Below are 22409 nucleotides of genomic sequence, written 5' to 3' on the forward strand. Positions count from 1 at the left end.
GGAATGTATTCGTGACTCTTCAATTAATTGCATTAACATATTTTTAAAGATGTAATCATTTCAGTTCATTTCAATCAATGTAATAAGCAATTTGTCAAATAGACTAATAATTATCATCATCATCAAAGAGCTTAATGATTTAGTCACTAAATATTTGGGGAAAATTGACCCAATTTTCAACATTTATTTCATAAATTTCAGTATTTTGTAAACTTCAGTATGGATGAAAAAAAACAAATGTACTTGAATAAAATAAAAAGGCCAGTTATGTTTGGCGTAAATGTTCTTTTTTTCTTTCTTTTGGTTTTTTTTCAACAAACTTTTGCAATTGTGTCCTTGGAAAATATGCTTTCCAAAAAGGGGTCCCTAACTCCAAAAAGTTTGAGAACCACTGGTTTGATATTTGTTTTGTCTTTATTTTTGATTGTTGATGGTGGGAATATTGCCACTTCAATATATTTACATTTTCGTATTAACAGCAATAATAGTTGAAAATATAGCCAAACTTTTACTTTTGAACTGAGTTGTTTTGTCACTGACATTTTGAACTTAAGTCATACTATCTCACAGAAGGTCCTTTATACAAATGCCAATTACATTTTTTTTTCTCTTTTAGCAGTTTCAGTAAGCGTATGGTTGTACATTTAGCAAATGTTGCGCATTCAAATGCTACCTCAGAGGTTTGCATGACCTGTGCTAAACGTACAGAACTTTGCTGAAAGGGGAGGGAGAGGCAAAAAAAAGAAACCCAAAACACAAAAGGTACGACTTTATAAATGCTGCATGAACACGAGAACAGGAGACTAAGACAGGTTGAAAAAGCAGACAGGTGTTTTGTGAAATTGCCGTCCGCGCGTGTCGGCGGGCTTTACTGCTCTTCCACTTCTCCGCGGCCTCACCTCTCTCAACATCCATCTGCAATCCTCTCATTTCTCCTGCCCACTCGTCCAGCACTTTCTCTCTCAGCCCACCCACCCCCTCGCTCTCTGAGTGTGTGTGTGTGTGTGTTTGTGTTAAAGGGATGATCTTTTGATGCCCTCGTAGTGCGAGTGCTTTCTGGCTCTACTTTTAGCGGTCAGCCATTGTGCTCACAGCCGTCATACTACTCTCCCACTCACTCCATCAGAAACTGCAGGCCTGTGTAGAGGCCTAAATGAATATTGATTCTCCCTCCAGTGCCAAATACTGCAGAGGGGGGGAAACGATGAGTGCGTTATACGCAATGAGGGGAATAGGCCTGATGGGGGAAAGGAAGAGAGGATGGCGATTAGGGTGATGGTGATCATTGTGGTGATAATGATAATGGTGATGATAATGACTGTGTTGGTGATCAGAAAGCATGATGGGACCTATCAGTTAATGCATGTATGTGCATGGAAGTTTCTCACTGGACGGCGCAGCGCTGTGAACGTAATTGCCGTATTGATGCGGAAATTACATGACGATCACAGGAAACGTGGCAATAAAGTGTCAGGACAACAATGAAAACCTATGGATGCACTTGTTCCAGTTGGCTTCAATGTTTATTGTTAGAAATGAAAATGAATTTACAATAGAGATCTAACAAAAAAAGCAAATGGCCTTCAACGCGTCTGTATAATGTAGCCATATTATTGCCTCAGCGGTGCATAAACCAACCAAATGACATGCTTTCAAACTATGCACTAAGCTACGCAGCTAATCATATGCTAATAACTACAAAAGGGGAAGAAAAAAAAGAGAAGGCTTGAAATTACGATGAACGAACCATAATTGAGAGAAAAAAACAATACATCACTGCAACAATAAAAAGCAGAAAACAAACCTCACTGATAAGCAATTAAAATTTGTGAAGACATGTAAATCATTATTTAAGCTTTGTCTGGGTCGTGGGAAAAGAAATATCATATCCTCTTTGGACTATATGTCACGACCACTCAAGAATGCATCGAAAAATATAAAAAAAAAAAAAACATTTCGAATACAAGTAGATACTTTGCGCGGAATTTGTTAGACAGCACAATGCCGTGGCCAAGAGCAGGAGGCTCGTTGTGGGTGCGCCCCGAGCATGCACTGCTTTACTCTGACAGCTCTGACATATATATGTATAAAAAACAAAAAACAAACATCTATTCATTGTATACTACGTAGCTGCATAAGTGAATTTACTAATAAGGATAAAGTGTGAGAATAAAAGACGAAATTCCTGACTAAGCTCAAATGGCGCAGCAAAAATTAAGGGGCTTCATCCTCGGCCTGCTGCTCTCCAGCGCCACCTGCCGCAGCCTCTTCATACGCGCCCTCCTCCAATTGTAGGGTGCAGTTATCGAGCTCCGTAACAATGTAGTGGGTGCCCTCGTCGTTGACAATGACCTGGGTGAGCCCTTCCTTTATCATCCGAGAGGCTGCCAGCTGCAGAAGGTTCTGCATCTCGTCCTGACCCGTCTGGTTAATGACCTGCACCTCCTCCTCCTGTTTGATCACAGCTCGCACTTCACTCTGCGCAGGCTCTGCCGTCTCATCGGCCACTACCTCGTGGACGGCGGTCGCCTCCGCATGCATTTTCTCCTGTTGGCCCATCTCGCTCACAACGCTGAGCAGCGCATCGAGAGCAGTGGACGACTCGGACACGACGTGACTTTTTCCCGCGGCCGGGGAGCCTCCGCCCGCTTCTCGAGCCGCGGCCTGCAGCTCGTTTGCCGACTCCCCCGATGACAGCACCACATATTGAGTGCTCCCTCTGGCTACCTGGGCCCCGGCGGACGCTACCTCCCCAGCGGAGGTTATCACTTGTCCGTCTTCTGTGATGTGGAGCATCTCTGCCACCTGGCCCGACATGGCCAGAGTCTGCAGGGTGGCGGCGGCGGACTCCTCCAGGGTCTGGTCCACGGCCACCTCTCCGTCGCTGTAGCCTTGGATGATAATTACCTGCTGGACAGCTTCGTCGTTGCCGAGCTTCCGGTCCACAAAGGATTCCACAGCCTCTGTCTCCACAAAAGAGGCCCCCTGCCCTTTGAGACGGCATTCGAAAGCCTTGGACACGATACCTGCGGACAAAGGTGGAGCAGCACATTAGAACAAACACCTCGACACATTTTTGGAATACATACATACATACACACACACACACACACACATACATATATACATACATATATATACATACATATATATATATATATATATATATATATATATATATATATATATATATATATATATATATATATCCATCCTTCCATCCATTTTCTAGAGCCGCTTATCCTCAAAAGGGTTGCAGGCTAGCTGGTGCATATTCTAGCTGGCTTCGGGCAGTAGGTGGGGGACACCCTCAACTGGATGCCATCCAATCGCAGGGCACACAGAGACAAACAATCATTCACGCACCCGATCACACCTAAGGACGACTTTGTATGTCCAATTCAACTGCTGTGCACCTTTTTGGAATGTGGGAGGATGTCAGAGTGAAGTGGCGCAGTGAATTTTGCACGGACAAAACTGAAAATAAAACCAAACATAAAAAATGTACAGTGGGCCCCCGGGTTACGAACTTAATCCGTTCAGCGGCTACGCTCGTATCTCGAATTGCTCGTATAGCGGGCAATCCAAACCCATGTTAATTCGTGAATGCGTGCAACGCGCGCCGAAGCCTTAGGTAAAAACGACACACTGTATACATATATTAAAACTGAGTGACATAATCTGCTGTACACTTGCATTATATGATAAATACAATGAATAAATAGCTTTTACCTTTGAAAGGACGAGACTTGAGCTGGGTGTAAGCAGAGGGGGGCAGAGTCTAACGCTCAAAGTTAATACGGCGATAGATATGCTATTGGTCTTACAGTGTTACAGTAACTCTTTCAGTCAGGGTGCAAATCACGCAGATACTAAAACATCATCCTCTTATTTCTTTCTTTACCGCTGCTAGTAATTTTAGAAGCTATGTCTAACAGATAAAGTTTGCAAAGTCTTCACAACATTCCGTTTTTCACTAATTTTCTCTCCTTCCTTCCATCCTGTCCCATCAAGCTAGATAAAGGCGTTCGGCCAATAGCATATCGGCATTTCTGTGATTGACGTGTGACGCCGGCCAATAGCATCTCCGTGAGACCGGGTGACCTTAATCGACCAATAGCATATTCGCATCTCCGTGACTGACTGATAATTATTCGCACTTTTTTTTTTAAAAGGTTGGAATGTATTGACAATTAATTTAAAAAAAAACACACATTTAAACCAATGACAATTCTTTGTCCTGCAATCGGCACATTTAATTTCATGTCAGCTGTTTTTCCCTTTAGCTGTACAAACACTACACTTAAATGGTAATATATTTAGACACCGTGAGTGAGACAGTTAGTGTGTTGTTGTAAGACCAAATAGCGTTCACGTTACTGCCACAAGTATCTACTGATGATTGATGATGTCGCTACTGTTGATTTTATTGACGCAATTAAACGAGAACATTTCTACATACTCAATGGCCGGCATATCGAATTGCTCGTAAGGCGAGAGGTTAGTTCGTAAGCGGAGGACAAAAATTTCCCTGATCCACGCTCGTAAGGCGAATTGTTCGTAAATCAGGGTGCTCGTAAGCCGGGGGCCGACTGTACTTTGAAAATGCTGTACTTTGAGCCCAGATCAGCCCAAAAACGTTCTAACAAGCAAGAATACATTGCAGGTGCCTGTACAATTTGGTATGTGTTGGATAAAAAGATTAATAATAATAAGATAATTATGCAGTCAACGGAAATTGGCGCCTTTGGAAGGCTAAAGGCAGTTCGACAGCAATTTCAGTTGACAGCAGAGGGGGGTAATAGACGAGTGGTGGGCACCAGGCTATTCCTTTCATACACCTCCCCCCCCCAAAAAAAACAAAACAAACATCAACAACAACAAAACAAGACAATAAGTGAGCAAGTGGATACAGAAGGCCAGCACACAATCCGGGGGGCACAGGTACATTTCAAATAGTGACATCGCACTTTACATATTTTAGTGACTTAATGCTTAACATTAGACAGAATGGGGTACATAGGGCTGTCAGAAAACTGTAACAAGACAGCTGGTACTAATTGAGCCATGTGGTGCCCTCTTGGATCGCAGGTTGCCATGGTGTTACCAAGGTGATGGGAAGAGTATTAAAATGCCATTGTTTGAGCAATGGCTGGCTTTGACACAAACCGACTAATCTTTCCATAAAAATGAAAACAAAATCAAGCAGCATCTGCTAGTATGAGTCGTTGGCATGAAGAGAGGACGCTTGTCAATGTCTACAAAAACATTTGAGAACAAAACAGTTGAAAACAAGGGCTACAATGGTCACCAGAAAAAAGAAAGAAGCCACCAGAAAAAAGAAATAAGCTTTAAAAAAAAAAAAGTTTTACAACTTTCATGGTTTTTGTGCATGGCTCAGATGACGTTGACATTTTAGAGGTCCAGAATTTAGATATCTGAGTATATGGAGGGACAAAATCATCCATCACTGATATCCTTATCTCTCCCAGACATTTCATGTCCAGCACCAAAGGTGACAATGTGATCAGAAAGTCAGATTTGTTTCTATAAATGTGCCTTTGCTTTGGAATGCAATGAATAAAATTCTGTATCGAGGCAAAACCCAACTTTTTCAATAATCTTTTTTTTTTTTAAATCGATAATCTGACTTCAATGAATGAAATGTTGACTATAAAACAATAAATATTGATATTGTATATGTCCAGTGATATGAATGGACTAAATGATCTGTTGGTCTTCAAGCTTTTTTTCATATTGTTTTATTGCAGGCATTTTTTCCCATGAATATTACAAACTTTAGCCACATGAAATGCATAGGTAAACATCTATTGAGTATAAAGATAAACATTTTGGCACTGATTATAAATCAGATTTTTGCAAATTGGAGATCTTTGCTATGTTCCTCAGAATGGAATTGTGCAGTATTTCAGTTTCAAAGCTGATATATTAGGTACCTCTAAATATAGCTCTATATGTTAGGTAGCTCTAAAGACGCAGATTATGTTAAATGGTACATGCTAAATACAATGCCAATACCTGTCATACGCTTTTGTTCATCTTCATGAGTTCTACTCGAGAGTAAATACATGCTGAAGAGACTGATGTCATTTCAATCATTGTTCTTTAATGTTGCATGGAACTACTTTTGTATTCTACATTTAGAAGAACAAAGACGGTGGTCTGCATCTGGAAGAGCTTTACACAAACAGAGAGCCTAGAAAGTTATCTAGCAGCAAATAACTGCAACGTGTACAATTAGAACAACAATGAGAAAGCAATTTTTTTCTTTTTTAAACAAGCGTTCCCATTCACAACTATAAAGCATCACCTTTAAAAAAGGAGGACGCACTTGAGGTTTTTCTCCTTTGCAAAACCGGCATGGTTTGGCATCGATGTGTTTTCTGTTATTTTTAGCTCGGACTCTTTAGCTCAGTTGCAGACATTTTGGACAAGTCTATGATTTTCTCAAGATTTTTTTCTTCTTCTTTATTTATACGGTTTTATTTGGAAGTGAACTAGAACACACAGCAATCTGGCTGAAAACTTTTGTAATGGTTACTTACAAAAGTCAGCAAAACGCTTTCTTTTTTTTTTCATTTTCGGCATCTGTATTACAGTATATACTTTTGTTCATATCGTATTGACTATTGACGTATTGCTACGGAATAAATCAATCTTTCTCTTTGGTACGTCGTTTCTTTATGATTATGAATCTCGCAATTCAGTGTCTGGTAAATGTTCAGACAGAAGGCTGTTAACTCAGGTCTGTATTAGTACAAGAGGGTAATGTGCTTTATGTGGTTGTGGGAATACTTATGTTGTAGCATGGGGGTGGTGAGGCTATACGTTGCTAGTGTGTGTCACATATCCATGGGGTGCTGTTGGCAGGTCCCAGTGGCGGCCTGCTGAGGTTTATGAAGTGTCACTCAGTCGCCAGAGCCGTGAATCAAGTTAATGTTGCACATCCCATCTCTTGTGCTGTCCTGCACTCCCGATGGAAGAACAACATTTGAACAGCGTGATTTGGCCTTGGCGAGAGGTTGATGTCTGTTTAATATGCATTCGGAGTGTTCTAAGTGACTGATTCCTCTAAATGGAAGTAGTGGAGAGGATGAGAGGGAAAGCAAAGAAGGCTGCTTCATTGACTGAGATGTGAAATAAGAATGGAGGCTTGCTGAGAGGACTGAAAAAAGAAAGAAAGAAAAGAACATAGACAGTGACAATGTCAAATTGATTTTTGATAATAAAATGTTTTGAGAAATTTTCCATTGTGTTTAAAAAAAAAAAGTTGAAAGAAGCTGTGGTCTCCAATGTAACTCACATTTATACAATAAGAATTTATGATAATTTCATAAGTTTGACATAAAAAAAAAACATCCCGGTGAAAAACGAAAACATAATTTGCCTTAAATTTTAAGAAATCAAAACTGCAACATGATACCACACTAACAAACTGACTAAGACCTACCCTTTTTTTAAAGTTTCTGATTTTAGAATATTGGACTTGTTTGGAATTTGTGGGGAGGCTGTCGAAGTTCCCACATTTTGCTTCATGTTATCAAACATCTTCCCGACACAACAATGACTAAGACACATAAGCTCAAAAAACGAGGGCGAGCGAGCCCTTTGCACCAGGTGTTTGGTGGAAAACATTAACCTTACTTGAAAATTGATAAGAAGCTGGTGGTTAAATATCATTATTTGTATAGGATATTGTAACAAACCGGGTTCTGAGAGCTTCACTGTGTGCTGCTCTTGAGGGATTTTACTATATTATCAAGCTCCTGAATACATCATTCTGTTCATGTGTTCATTTTATTCAGTCCCGTCACCTCATCATGATTTTGTCATCAAGAAGCCTTATTTACAGTTGTCGCTCACTGTTTGGATGTCATGGAAAAAAAAGCACACCTGTAAAATAATTTAATCATCATCATCATCATCACTGCAGCATGTTTATGAGAAAATGTTAAGTGCTTGATTAAACCCAGGGGGGAAATTTTGAACCAACTCGGACTTTTTAATGTGTAAAATAAAATGAAAAGCCTACCAAAGAAAAACATTAGGAAGCTAAAATATTGCATAGATTGTGAAAACATGACGACTTCCAATATGCTATGTTGCCATCCCTTCTAAATGCTTGCAAACGGGAGGTCGAGAGGTACTGTACACCCTATATTCACTGCCATTCAAAATTTGAAATATTGTCAATTTTGGATATATTGAAAACCCAATGTTTTATCATGCATTTCCCCTTGATTTTTGCATTAATTCTCTCAATGGCAACCGGCGAACGGGGCGCAATAGAATTCTCTTTTTTTTTTTTTTTTTTTTTTTGCTGATAGCCGTTTTGATGATTGGCTTTGCCTGGGCTCCTATAATGCAAAAGTCATCACACTCTAAATTATAGCATAGTAAATATTCCAATATTTTTCAATTTTATGAATATATAAATTTACAGCGTAGTTACTTTTGCTATTTTTGAATTTTTACAAATGTTCATAAAAGGGGTGTAGACACCCCCCCCCCCAAAAAAAAAAAAAAATTATATATATATATATTGATAGGGCTAATGCCACTGAACATTTTGAGAAGTTGAAAGTAACTATATATTTATATTTAACATTGTCATGACCCTTTCAAAGTCAGCCCAAGCTGGGTGGTAATAAGGCAAGGCTAAAGAAAAATGCCCGGAAAGCCCGGGGTTAATGAATGCTGATTTTGGCAGTTGATGCTTCTGTGCCAAATATATATGGAAGGAATTTTTTCAATGTGTGGGGTTAAACACATTCTAACAAGCAGTTTGTGTGTTAGCATCCCTGTCTGGTATATGCGCTATATGCAGTTATTGATCACTGGATCAATAGGCAGGCAGAAGTGAGGGCCTGGGGCCTCTAAGTGGCATTACTTAAGCTTAGAGAGGCCACCAAGGGAGTGGTCAGACATCACTTACCAGCAGTTAAAGAAATTAACCTTAACACTGAGACACTAGTGGGTGCACACAACCAATTACACTTGCTATAACACATATCAGTTGAGAGCAAAGTTTAGGTTAACTCGCACCTGATCTTTTAAATTAAGGCTGGGTTAAGTGAGCGGGATGATGAATTAATCAGATAGATTTTCATTTTCAGAGTTTGCTACTGATTCATAAAACCATAAATTGATTCTTTTAATTTGACATTTTCCACAAACTGATTTGACGTCGCATCACACAAGATCTTATCACCACACGAAACTAGCATATCAAAACATGATGGAAGCAATGAAATTAGCGTCGGCAAGCTTGTTTGGCAGACGTTGGATTTAAAAAGACACAAGGACAGCTATTTGCTGAAACTTCATAAGGCAGTCACAGGATTGTGCATGTCATGACTGTGTCAGTGTGTTTTAGCCATTTTATTTACACAGTGTGCCCTGGGGTTGGAATTGATTAAATTATTATGTTTTGTTTTGAGCAAGCCACGTTGAGTGAAAAAAAACAAAAACATGAATAATGTACTTGGATTGGGTTAGATTTTTATCGTAAATATTCAAACTTTTACTAACGAACCAACTTGGATTGAAGTGAAACCAGGTCCACGTGACTTGAATAGTTTTTGGAAATCTGAATCGATACCCAGCCCTACTGTATATGTCGAAGTCTGAAGAACATAGAAATAAAAAAAATGTACATAATAAAGTGTTGCCTCATTTTTCGTGGTTAGTGGGGACTAGAAAACCCCAGTGAAAAGTGAAATTGATGAAGTAGGACCACTCACCTCTGCGGACATTGAACATGCATAAATAAAGTGTGTTCTTCTAACCGTAGTATGCAGGTGGAACGTTCTCTTTTTAGGCACAATTTTTTTTTCCCTACACATAGCAGAGTGCTTTGAGTCAGAAATGAGGCTCCAAACTCTCAACTCACGCTGGTTTTGCCTAACGCCCTGATTGAGTGCCAGATGTAGAAAAGCTGTGGTTTAGTTTTAAGCAAAAGTGCTTTGTTTCGAACAAGATTGTGTATTAGGGCTGTTGTGCTAGTGAACACAAATGTACTGTACCAATCTATAAAACCAGGAAAGGACAATAAAACAGGTTGAAAACCTCTTTACAAGGTGAATCACGGCGTCACCATAAAAGGCCAGAGTGGGACGACAAAGAGCACTACCCAATCTGTTTATCAAGCGATTACCTTCAATTACAGATATGACGGCAGCTTTGTTAAAAAGGGCAAGATGGAGACCTCCGCACCTGATGCACATCCTGACACAAATATTTTATTTCTCAAGCATTTTTTACAGAGCAGGGTACGTGTGTCACTGGTGCAGATTATTTTGAAAGTGACACTAATAGGTAGTTCAAGTGTCAGTTCTGACAAAATATTACAAAAATTTGGCCTGGAAAATGATTTATTATATGTTTGGCCTCAGAAAGTTATACTCCACAGTATGTTTAATATTATGGTCTGCCTTTGTCTACTGTAGTGTCCTGCTTGTCACACACACTCACACGGACGCACGTACACACCTATACACACAGTCTCCACATCACATGTGAGTGAGAATGCGCGGCAGGGGGAATACGGGGAGGACAACGTGGTGTTGTAAGGAATTCGAAATTGGAGTGTAAAGTCTGCTTCTAAGTTCTCATGTTTGATCAGCTACGGGCAATTTGCATTTACAGTCAACTCGTCTGTTTGGCATGCAGGAAACTTTTACAGTGTTTGTGCAATGTAGCTTTTTTTTTTTTTTTGGAAAGAAATTTTGGCAAGCAAATTTGACATCCTCCCTGTCTTTGGGGTGGGGGGGGGGGGGGGGCTTTCTGATTCTCTGAGTAGGGCCAACTCACTGCATTTATTATTCCTTTTAAAAGAGTGCATTCATTGGGTCAACCTGTATTTTTGGTGACCTTAAGTGACTTATCTCCATGAATGAGGACATAGGCAGACTTACATGTGTTTCTTTGTATGGGTTATAGGCTTTGTGTTTATATGTGTGCGTGTGTGAGCGGGCATGCGCGTGTGTGTGCATGTATACATTGGAGAGGGTCAGCTGAGGTCCAGCTAGTGATGGCTGTACTTTGTCTGGTAGGGACAACCGCTACTGTCACCTTTACAAACGCCATGAATCAACACCATGGAGGACAGGCCGGTGGACCAAAAAACAACCAATTATACAGCAGCCAGATTGACAGCAGGTGGACAGGGCAGAGAGATAGAGACTCACTCAACCCACCCCAAGGACGAACAAATAGAAGACAAGCAGGGCAGAGGCTGACAGAGGGCCTTCTGGCCTTCAACACCCACACAGTTGCTGTAGAGTCAATACAGTGGTATCTCAGAATTCAATGACGAAGGTGTAAAAAATGCTTTGTGTTTTTCATGAACTAACACTGAGCTGATAGTTATTGATGCTGTATTTGTCAGTTGCGTATAAATTCAGGTATTCACCCGAAATAATAAAAAGACAATGGATTCGTTTTTGTTAGTTTCTCAAAAATGCGGCATTGAAATCACAAGGTAATGGCAGAAGAAAATGACGCTGTTTCAGAGGTCCATTATTCATGTCACATTTTCTACTGCATGTATGGCTGTCACTTTAGAGTGACGTATACCCTGAACCTATTAGGTGTCAGATTGCTGTCAAAAAGACCTATGCATGTTTCACCATTCATATGACTACAACACTCGTGAGACATGCGTGTTTCACCATTTGCATGAGTCCGACTGTCGGGAGACACGACTTCACGTCTTTGAATAAATCTCTCCTTTGGATTTGAGTTGACTATGCAGTCAATCTGTAAATCATCCGCACCGTCATTAGTCAACACTTACACCATACATCAACAGCTGATTGTTTGCAATGTGAATGTCCTATTCATTCGAAGATTATTTTATAAAATTAGACTAACAGGCTTATGACGTGTGACGACTCCCTTTGAAAATCATTAATATAAGTTATAAATTGGTCTGTCAATTTTTTTTAGATTAACTTCCACACAACCACAATAAAAATAAGTAAATCATTAATATAAAACTCTTTATTTGTAATAATCTTTATTTCGTGTTAGGATTCCACTTCAGCATTTGTGTGTGCATCAAGACCAATTGTTTCTGCCAGCAGAGGTCACTCGCTGTTACAGATGCTTCCCAAAATTACGTCAATAAATTGGCCCAAAATGGCCCACAAAAGCTTCATTTGACCATGACTAAAAAGGTGCATACATTATGCTTAAGATTATGCTTTGCCCTCTTGATTAGCAGTAACAGCTAGCTAAACATATAGTTTCTACTCCTGATAAAAATCTACTTTCCTAAGTTACTTTGATTAAAGTAAATTTATTCATTAAATCGTTTAATAAAATTATTTGATCAGTAAGTTTAACTTATCAAGCCTGTGATAGAGACCACCTCTTATTGATGAAAAAGAAGCAGAAAATCAGAAAAGATTTACTTTTCAACAATTTTGAAGCCAAAATATTATCAAAGTCTGGAAAGACCCCGCACTAAACAAAAAACATATGGAACATCTACCTCTGCTGCTGCTGCTACAACTACAAATTATAGCAATAATAATTCTAATAATAAAAATAAGGTAAGGACAAATAAAAGCTGTAATCTACCGAGTGAGGCGCAAAGGACTCAGAGAGGAGTGGAACAAATTTGCGGTAACAGTGGTCAAGGGGTCAGTACAGCACACAGCTCTTTTTCTGCTGACAGTGGATGACCCAGTATAATCTAGTCCACAATTACTCTAACTCGATCCCCCCCAGGGTCAGGTCAGCAGCCTGGAAGAAAGGGGAAACAACTACAAATAAATAAGACAACTGAAGAAGTGCTTTCTGCATCAACTGAGTAATTTGGTATGGAGCACATAACCGCAGTAACAAAATCTTCATTATGTACTGTCACTGGTGAGTTACCTGGACAATCTATTTGAGCGCTTTCTCAAAGTTTTCTCACCCAATTTTGGAAGACCTCAGAAGGAAATGTAACATGGAATGGCAACAGCGAATGGTAATTCAAGACACACCCATGACTGTGATAAATTATATCCATTTCTTCAGTTATTCGAAGTGGTGTTTGTGTGTTCCAATGTACGTGTACGGTAAGGCTCGAAATAAGTGGCTTCGCATCGCTGTTTGCTTGGTAGCTTGGTGAATTTTAGACTTTGCACCTCATGTTTTGTTGGACTTTGTGATCTGTAAAGAACAATCGCCATTGTTCAGGCCGCACATCGTTTGTGGATTGCTCTTTAATAAAAAAAAAAAAAAAAAAAAAAAAACGTGCCTTCTTGTGAAGGCAGCATGTTCAAATGACATTGGACATTCACTGCTAGAGGAGCACGTCAAGCGGAAAAGGAGAGAAACCCACCTGGCACATGCATGGAATGTTTTCGGCAACTAGGGGTGAAAGGCGTACTTGATAATGCGGGTGTTTTCTACAAGTACGCAAGGATTTTATATTTACCAACACGCGACGTAGATCAACTTTTATTTTGAAGTTTTTCCCCAACGTGCTGGTTTCATTCCAATAAGACTGACAAGTCCTCTTTTATCCAAGATTATTGCCATCACATTACATAGCAACCGACATCTATACACCGCTATTATCATAAGTATATTCAATCTCTGATTGAGGACACCAAGAATCGTTTATGCGCTCACTGTATGACAGGGTACAAGTTTCTGCTAGCTGCTAACCTGAGGACGAGATTTAAGGTGCACTCAAATGCAGTTTTATTTCAAATTCAAAGTGAAAAAAAATGCCATTGATGCATTAAATGTGAACAATTCTAACATTAATAATAAACGATAAAAAATTTAATTTTCATTGTTTGATTAAAAAAAAAAAAAAAAAGGTTCAGGTCCCAGGGATTAACTTAAAAAAAAAAAAAAGCTCTGCAAAAAAATTAAAAAAAAAAAAAAAAAAAAAAAAAAAATATATATATATATATATATATATATATATATATATATATATATATATATATATATATATATATAAATGGATCCTTGTATTGATCCTAATATCAACTAAATCACCCAAAAAACAGGTTGCTGCATGATGAGAGCAAATGTCTCAGAGTGGCGAGAACAAAAACATTTTATTTGATCATTTTATTGCCAGTGGATATAGAGCAACACAGGAGTGTCAAACTCATTTTTATCATGGGCCACATTGTAGTTATAGTTTCTGTCAAGGGCCCGGAATGACTGTGAAGTCAAATAAACTTTAAAGTTTGTCACACAACACACTTACGTAGTTTTAAAATCGGACGCCAGTACAAACTGCTCAAAAGAAAGATTGGGAACAAAAAATGCTTGTCGTTCCCCCCCAAATTTAAGTCAAAGACAACTTGCAAATTTGTTATTTTAGCCAGAAACTTGAAGACAAATCAGCATTTGGCGGGCCACATGAAATGAAGTGGCGGGCCAGATCCGGTCCCCGGGCCTTGATTTTGACAACGCTGCTCTACGATGTTTCAATTAGCAAAGAACTGAGAGCTGCTGCTTATATCACTGATATTGGCCATTGATATTGTCCTTGAAATCCATCAGATGAAGCATCTTTTCAGCAAATCAGATATGAGTAATGTAATACTATTGGTTGACATGCTGGCTATTTCCTCGATGCTGTAAATCTTTGCGATTTGCTCTTTACAGATGAAGGTCACAAATAATCAGTGTGATAGAAGCGCCAGCTAGATACAAGAATTTAAAAAAAAAAAACCCAGAATGAATAAAACATAATCTAGGGAAGAATATGTCAGTTGACATACGAAAATGATCACAACAATCACTTTGTGGCTTAGCTCTAATAAGCATTCTTTCTATTTCTCAAGCCTGTATCCTTCTACATTTTTTTTCCTTTCAAAATCTCAGGAGGTGGACCTTTGATTGCTCCTTCAATTACGCATGTCAGACAGCTCTGTGGATTTACTAGGGATGTGGAACTTGTGCAGATAATTATGTCTTTTCGTTTTCTCTCCATTGGTACATTTACCCGCTCCACAATCCATCCCTCCATCTTCCTACCACTCTATCCATCCCTCTTGCTCACTCTCCCATGATGTAATGATTAATTATGGATGTGAGTTTGAGAATAAAAGCTTTTTCGCTAATCAAAATGAAATGTCCCTCATTCTTGTAATTACAGTGTGAACAGTCTCTTTGTTGCCAAGGCCTGGCCTTCACTGTGATCTGCAGTCCATCAAGGCAAATGAAATGAATAATCGTGGCATAATGACTTCAGAGTGCAACTCAATTTCAAAATAAAAGAGATTGATTTGAAAGAGAGAATGCCGCAAAAAGTACGTAAGATATAGAATGTACAGAAGTGTAAAACGTAGAAAGAATCCATTATGAAGTCATACCTCACCAATTTTATAAAGTAGCAGTTCTTAATCTGGGTTTGATTGAACCCTAAGGGTTCAGTTAGGAGTTCAGGGAGCCTCGGTTGCGGAGGCCAAGACACACACGACTCATCGTGTCAATTCATGATAACATGCCCCGCTTGACCATCACTGACTGCCCATGATCATGTTACATTGCTAGGCCAATCAATGCTGCGGGGAATTTAGCGCGCTCAGTAGTCAGTGTGTGACTGACATGGCAGTACTTTGTGCTACTTCTTTCTTAAAGAGGCCATAACATGATATTTAAATACTTTCCACAGTGCATATGAATTACATTTGTCACATAGGTGATTTAATTCTGTATTAAGTATGAGTTTTATGGCCCTGATATTTCTAACCAGGACGTGAAACGGCTAGTTTGCAGAGACCGCACCTTACTGTGTAGGTGCCCACTTCATGACGTAGCTAGATGCCAGTTGGGCGAAACATGCATCCAGCCATCATCTTGAGCACTCATGCCCGTGAGGCTCATGGCTGATAGAGACTATTCTAACAGTGTGAATAAAGGGGCCAAAAACAGATATTTTATTGACATTAAAATGCGGTGTCAATACACCGCTCTCACGAACACGCGTTCCTCCTATCAAATCAGTGCCTGTTGGAACCCAGTAACAATAGTCCTGCCCGCAGGTGAATTACTTACTACTCGCGTTGATTGTCCGGCTGACATGAAAGTGTCATTTTCCAAGGTGCAGCCACATAGGCATGATCTGGTCTCTCAAAGACAAGAGCAGAAGTCACACTGATTTGCAGCAATGTAATTTAATGTGATTTCATACTCTGTGTTGGTTTTATTCTTTAAACAAAGTGATGTTCATACTTGGTTCATTTTTTGCACCAGTAAAACATATCTACTGTATATCACCGTATATCTTGAAATGAAAAAAAAAAAAAATTATCTAAAGAAGAGTTCTGTGAACACGAGTATAAAACTGGTGGGGTTTAGTACATCCAACAAGGTTAAGAACCACCTCCAATAAGGTTAAGAACCACTGGCTTGAAGTAAGCCACCCCATTTGGCGATGATAATGTTTTGAAATGAAAAATTCAAACGGTGAACCAAGTTAAGGTCTCAAGTGAACACCACAATCAATTGGGGTTAAATAAAGGGAGTATCATAATGCAGCTGATTTTGTCTCACACACGCAGTTATGTAAAAACTACTACTGTATGTCAAAGACATACAAGGGGTGGATGAAAAATTTTAAGCATCACAAATACTAAAATAAATGAGTTTTTTTTTTAACAATTTCAACCTCATCAAGGGTTGAACACTGGCTTCAACAGTGCCGAAGCGCTTTCTTTGACAAACATTTTTCAAGCTCTAGGTCGAAAAAAATATTTTGTCAATGGGCCCCAGAGAGCAACATGGATCTACTATACATAATGTCCCCTTTCCATAAAAAGTATTGCAATAATGAGGAAAATTCCATTATTTTTGCTGTAGACTGACAATATTTCAGGTTGACATCAACTAACAAATAGGCAAAAAATATATCAGCAATTCAGCATTTATTAGTCATTTAAATCCGGATAAAATAACATGCTTAGAAAATATCACCTTTGTTTGAACCCAACCACTTTTCATGCCAGCAAAAGCATCATAATATGTCACTGATATTGGGTCTTTTGTTGCCCAGGTGTGTTTTTTTGAAATTCATTATTCAAACAAAAAATGTGCTGAATGTCTAAGCTCAGGTTCAGCTTTGGCTTTTGTCAACAACAAAAAAAGAGAAAACCGGAGAGCTTTCTATGAGTGAAAAACAAGCAATTGTGAAGCTGAAAACATGAAAAATCAATCAAAGCCATTGAAAAAGTATTGGCTTTAGCCACTGCAACTATTTTGCAAACCTCAGAGAAGAAAGAAAGCATTGGTTTTACCCACTGAACAGATTGATCAATAAAAACAGAAGAAAAACCCTCATAACAATGTTGTTAGATTCAGACGAGAATATGTTGAACCATACCAAAAGAGGTACATAACAAAGACCAAAAAAAAAAAAACTTAAAAGGGACATTTTTCAAAAAATACAGAGTTTGGTGTTACAAGTGGGTCACAGACTAGGTGCAGTGTTTGGAAAAAATATTTGAAATTAAAAGTCTTAGTCGAGCTCGACAGTACTTTAAATCTGTTCGAACAATGCAAAGAACACAAACCAATGTTTCTTTCAATGGAGATATTCTGATACATTTTTATATGACCAAATATTATGTTTAAAAAAGGAGTACCTACCAGTCTTTATCAGCTTTTTCAATAACTGTAATGTGAATATATTCAGGTTTTTGCAGGGGTTTAGGTTGCATTGCACAACCGTATTAATTGTAAGAAATGTGTTTTGAAATGGTCCTAGTCATTGAGCTACTTACGGCCATAATCCCTAGCCTAGCCAAGCCTTCTTTGTATAGTATTTCTTGGTTATCTCCAGCTTTGTTTCCATACTAATCATCTTCTTACTTGTTTCCATACTAATCATCTTCTTACTTGTTTCCATACTAATCATCTTCTTACTTGTACTGTTCACATCACCCGATCTTGGGAACCCATGGCTAACCAACCCATGGCTAACCAACTAAGGTTTGAATTAAGCACTAAAATGCACAATAAATATGATTTTGTAAGCACTCATACAAGAGCAAGTCTTTTAGCATAACGGTGACAGCGCGACTCCCACCAATAGCAGACCAGCATCTTTGTGACGTGTTGCAGCGCAGGCAGTTTGACGCAAACAGAAAATAAGAGAAATTACCTAAACATGCCCGAAGAAGGAAGGAAAATAACATAAACATGAACCGCACAGGTCATGGCAGTTGTTGATGCCGTAAAGCGGGAAAAATGCTATGAAGAGGAGACGAAAAAAACTTAGTATTCCACTTCGTAATGTGAGCCCGGGGGTCCACTGTAAACTGATCTTGTCTCATACTATTTTGTTTACAGACGCACACATTTTCACTCTATAGGAAAAATAAGGGAATTCCCGTATCATTTTGGAGGATAGTAAACAATGTGCTGAATTTAATTATTGCTTGCCAAGACATTTTGCTTCATTTAGGTTGTTTAAGCTTGTGCTTTGACCCCACGTGCCATATTTAGTGGGTATTTACTTAACAAAGACATACTAGAAATATTTATTGTTCTGATGGCTCTATATATAGGGCCGACGAGCTTGTGAGAGCAGAGGGAGGCGCGGTGGGAGGTTGCTCCTCTAATCTCCATCTCCAGGCTGACAGGCTTGAAAAGGCCCTAATGAATGGATCTTTTCATCTGCACGCCTGTGTGTATGTGACAGTATAAATATTTAGCAATATTGGAGTCAGCTCATGATTTTACACAGATGGAGTGATTGATGCCTCAACCCCCTGACGCATGCCAATGAACGTGCTGGAGATATTACATAAACCAAGCCACATCTCTCACTCTAACACCATCATATCCAGCTCGCTTTCTCTCCATGTTTCACACTGCCTCCTCTGCTCCGTGCCTCCTTCCCAGCTTGTCTTCTCACTGTCAATCTGCCCTGTAGCGCTGCCAATTGGCTTCATTGTTTAATTTCTAACATACATTTGTGGTGTCGCGATGGTCAATACAGAGCAAACAAACTGACAAGGAAGGTCTGAGTAGATCACTGCCCTTTCAATACAGTGGAGTGATTTAAAAGAAGCCATATTCATTTATCCATTAGCTACCGCTTTATCCGGAGTCAGGTTGCGGGGGAACCTTGTCCAGATCCTGGGTCATCCCCAGGGCCTCCTCTCGGTTGGAGGACCAAGCTTCTCACAAAGCTACTGTCTAAGGGATAGCACGGACACCTGGCGGAGGAAACAAATTTTGGCCCCTTGCATCCGGATCTCGTTCTTTCGGTCACGACTGACAAACGTAGGTGAACCGGTAAATAAAGATAACAACATTTCAGCTCAGCTCTTTCTTTACCACGACAAAATTGCGCAGTGTCCGCATCACAGCAGACGCTGCACAGATCCACCTGTCGATTTCCTGCTCTATCCTACCCTCACTCGTCAGCAAGACCCCAAGATAGTTGAACTCCTCCACTTGGGGCAGGACCTCATCCCAAACCTAGAGAGGGTGTTCCACCCTTGTCCAACTGAGGACGAAACAAATTTGACTGCCAGCAAAGCAATCCATTGCCAGCAATGCGGACCAAAGACTGACATCAGTGGTACAGGGCATCAGCCCGTATCAGGGTGTATTGTACCCAATACTACTGAAGTGTTCTTCACAGAAATCCCAGAGGGACATTGTCGAACGCCTTTTCCAAATCCATAAAACACATGTAGACAAGTTGAGCAAACTGCCATGCACACTTGAGCATCCTGTTAAGGGTATAGAGCCTGTCCACAGTACGACACCTGGGATAAAAATCACACTGCTCTTCCGAAACCTAGCACCATTTCTAACCAATCTCATGGTGTGACTTTTGGGCCCCTTTAAAACGTTGTTCTAGAGCGGACTGAAGAGGACAGTCCATGAACCTATAACAAAGAAAAAAACTAACATAATCTTGGGGCATGTAAACCGATGTTAACAACTGTGATTTTACAATGCCAAGAAACTCAAAAGCAGACGTAGCTGTACTTCACATTGAGAAACATAAGACATCAGCAAAAAAAAAAAAAGACCCATCAAGTAGCAGTTTTTAATGATCATTAATCCATATGCTTCATATATGCTTTCATGTACAGCAAAGGTATGGCCTCTTAATAGGATGCAATTGTAGGAATTGTGCCAGCTTTCATTTCTAGTCTTTTGGCAAATCCATCCTTGTATCAATGATGGTTAAGGCGGATAACAGACATCTGCTGGTTGTCCGGATGCATGCTCCCAAAAATTCCACCCATTTCTTGTGAAGGGTTTTAGCTATCAGTAGACCAAACAAAATAATTGCAGCCAAAACCAAATTTTTGCAACTTTGACATTCTCTGCAGTCAAACTTTGTAACTTATAAATTACTTGTTGTTGTTTACTTGGCAGACTAGGGGCATAATCTCTTTTCTCCAAATGCGGTGCTAAAACAGTTGAAAAAAAAAAAAAAGACATGGATGCTTGGATACTGTGGATATTCTGTTGTCATCATGCAAGAAGCGAGAACCGAAGTCCCTTTTTGTCTGCTCAGGCTGAGAGTGAGGCAACATGTAAGAATTCTCATAAATGAGTCAAGGAAAGAAAAAAAAAATTGTAGGTGAGTAATTACCATTGCAACATTAAAAGCTGCAAAAAGTTGAGTTTCAATGATAGAATATATAATAGATAATTAATATATATATATATATATATATATATATATATATATATATATATATATATATATATATATATATATATATTTTTTTTTTTTTTAAGACCACATAGCCCAATCCTGCACATGACTCACATGCCTGGCGTCATTCAAATCTTGGAAGTTTCAAATAGCTTTGCCCTACTTTTAACATGCTATTTCTATAGGACAGTGAGTTTCTAAAAGACTATTCGAAGGTCAACTTTTCTCACTCAACTTTTTGTGATTACTATGCTCTTCCTGACAGTATATTAAGATTGAACACTGGGTCACTTCACACGTATACACAACTGAAACAAAATAGCTACGCCCACACAGAAAAAGACAACAATTTACACAACATTCATTTATACAAATCTATTTTCCTTTCTCTTTGCCAGCATAAAACTAGACCATACTACTCTTTGCTTGACCATATTGACTTGAGGGTCAATATTTAAAATTCTGTCTGACAGAGACACAGTGTGAAAAAGTCTAAACAAGTTTGGGTTATTTATGTGTTTATTCTGGGATACATACTTTCTGACCTTGGGAATAAAATATGGTGAATGTCATGGAAATACATTATGCATACTGCAATTTAGTGTAACCGTCACACATTTTGCACAGCCAATTAACACTCATCAAATGACCATTTAAATGAAACTGAATGTTCATGTATTTTTTTTAAGTGAAAATATTCTGTTAGTTATTTTTTCCATTTCGAAAAAAAAATGTTAGTAGCACAATTAGCACTCGATTTACCGGTCGATCTACATTCCTGTCCTCACCCACAGAAAAGAACGAGATCGCGGATACAAGCGGCTGAAATTAGTATGCTCCGCGGGGTGTCCGGGCTCTCCCTTAGAAATAGGGTGAGAAGCTCGGTCATCTGGGAGGGACTCAGTGTCGAGCCACTGTCCCACCGGGAGGATGCCCCCGGGACAACCCAGGACACGCTGGGGAGTCTATGTCTCTTAGCTGGCCTGGGAAGGCCTGGGGAGCGCCCCCGGAGGAGCTGAACAAAGTGGCCGGGGAGAGGGAAGTCGGGACTTCCCTGGTGAGGCCGCAGCCCGCGCAGCCCGCGCAGCCCGAGTCCAGATAAGCGGAGGATAATGGATGGATGGATGTTATTAGCATTTTCATTTCGTGTTTGCGCTCGTTTTCATTTATGACATCAATGCTAAAGTAACTTTTGTTTATTTGGAACATCATTCAAATGATCAGCTTTTCTGTGACTTTATCATTGCTTTTAATTCCAACAAATATGTATCGTTCAGGGAAATAACAGTGTGCTTATACTATTCTTTGACAAAGTATTGATTTGTATTTCTTCTGAAATGAGAAGAAATTAGTCTTTTTTTGCCCTCTATCTATCACCTCCAAGTACATTTTCTTGTGCCACCTGTCTGGTCCCTGCCATTAAAACCCAGTTGGAGGGTCCTTCTCTTGGCAGAAGAGCACAAAAGAAGACGCGACAAGCACAAATAGATGATAAAATAAAAGAGCAAAAGTAGTCGGGCAAAATGTATCACTAAAATCTAAGTCAAAGGTTTCACCCTATGTGCTTGTGGATTAGTTAATTACTGGTACACCCTCAAACTAAAATACGAAGAAATTTGTTCACCATTTGAAAAACAATTGGCAAAAGTGTTGCTTTCACATACTTCCCAAAATGTTGTATATGCCCTCCAAAGCCAAAATTGCACTCCAGCATGATAACCGAGTGCTTTTTTAA

The 22409-nt window shown here is 39.4% G+C and overlaps 1 protein-coding gene across 1 annotated transcript in view; it reads right to left on the reverse strand.

Annotated features, from left to right (window-relative positions):
• Positions 1–1501: 1501 nt before the first annotated feature.
• Positions 1502–22409, reverse strand: part of LOC148425792 (zinc finger protein 407-like) — a 189102-nt gene continuing 168194 nt past the window's right edge. The window contains exon 10 of the mRNA XM_088412008.1: positions 1502–3026. Within this exon, the coding sequence (XP_088268134.1) occupies positions 2215–3026 (812 nt within the window). The 3' untranslated portion in view covers positions 1502–2214. The remainder of the gene's footprint in view (positions 3027–22409) is intronic.

Source organism: Hippichthys cyanospilos, chromosome 3, assembly GCF_059441005.1.
Source record: "Hippichthys cyanospilos isolate Australia breed blue-spotted pipefish chromosome 3, RoL_Hcya_1.0, whole genome shotgun sequence".
Taxonomy (NCBI): domain Eukaryota; kingdom Metazoa; phylum Chordata; class Actinopteri; order Syngnathiformes; family Syngnathidae; genus Hippichthys; species Hippichthys cyanospilos.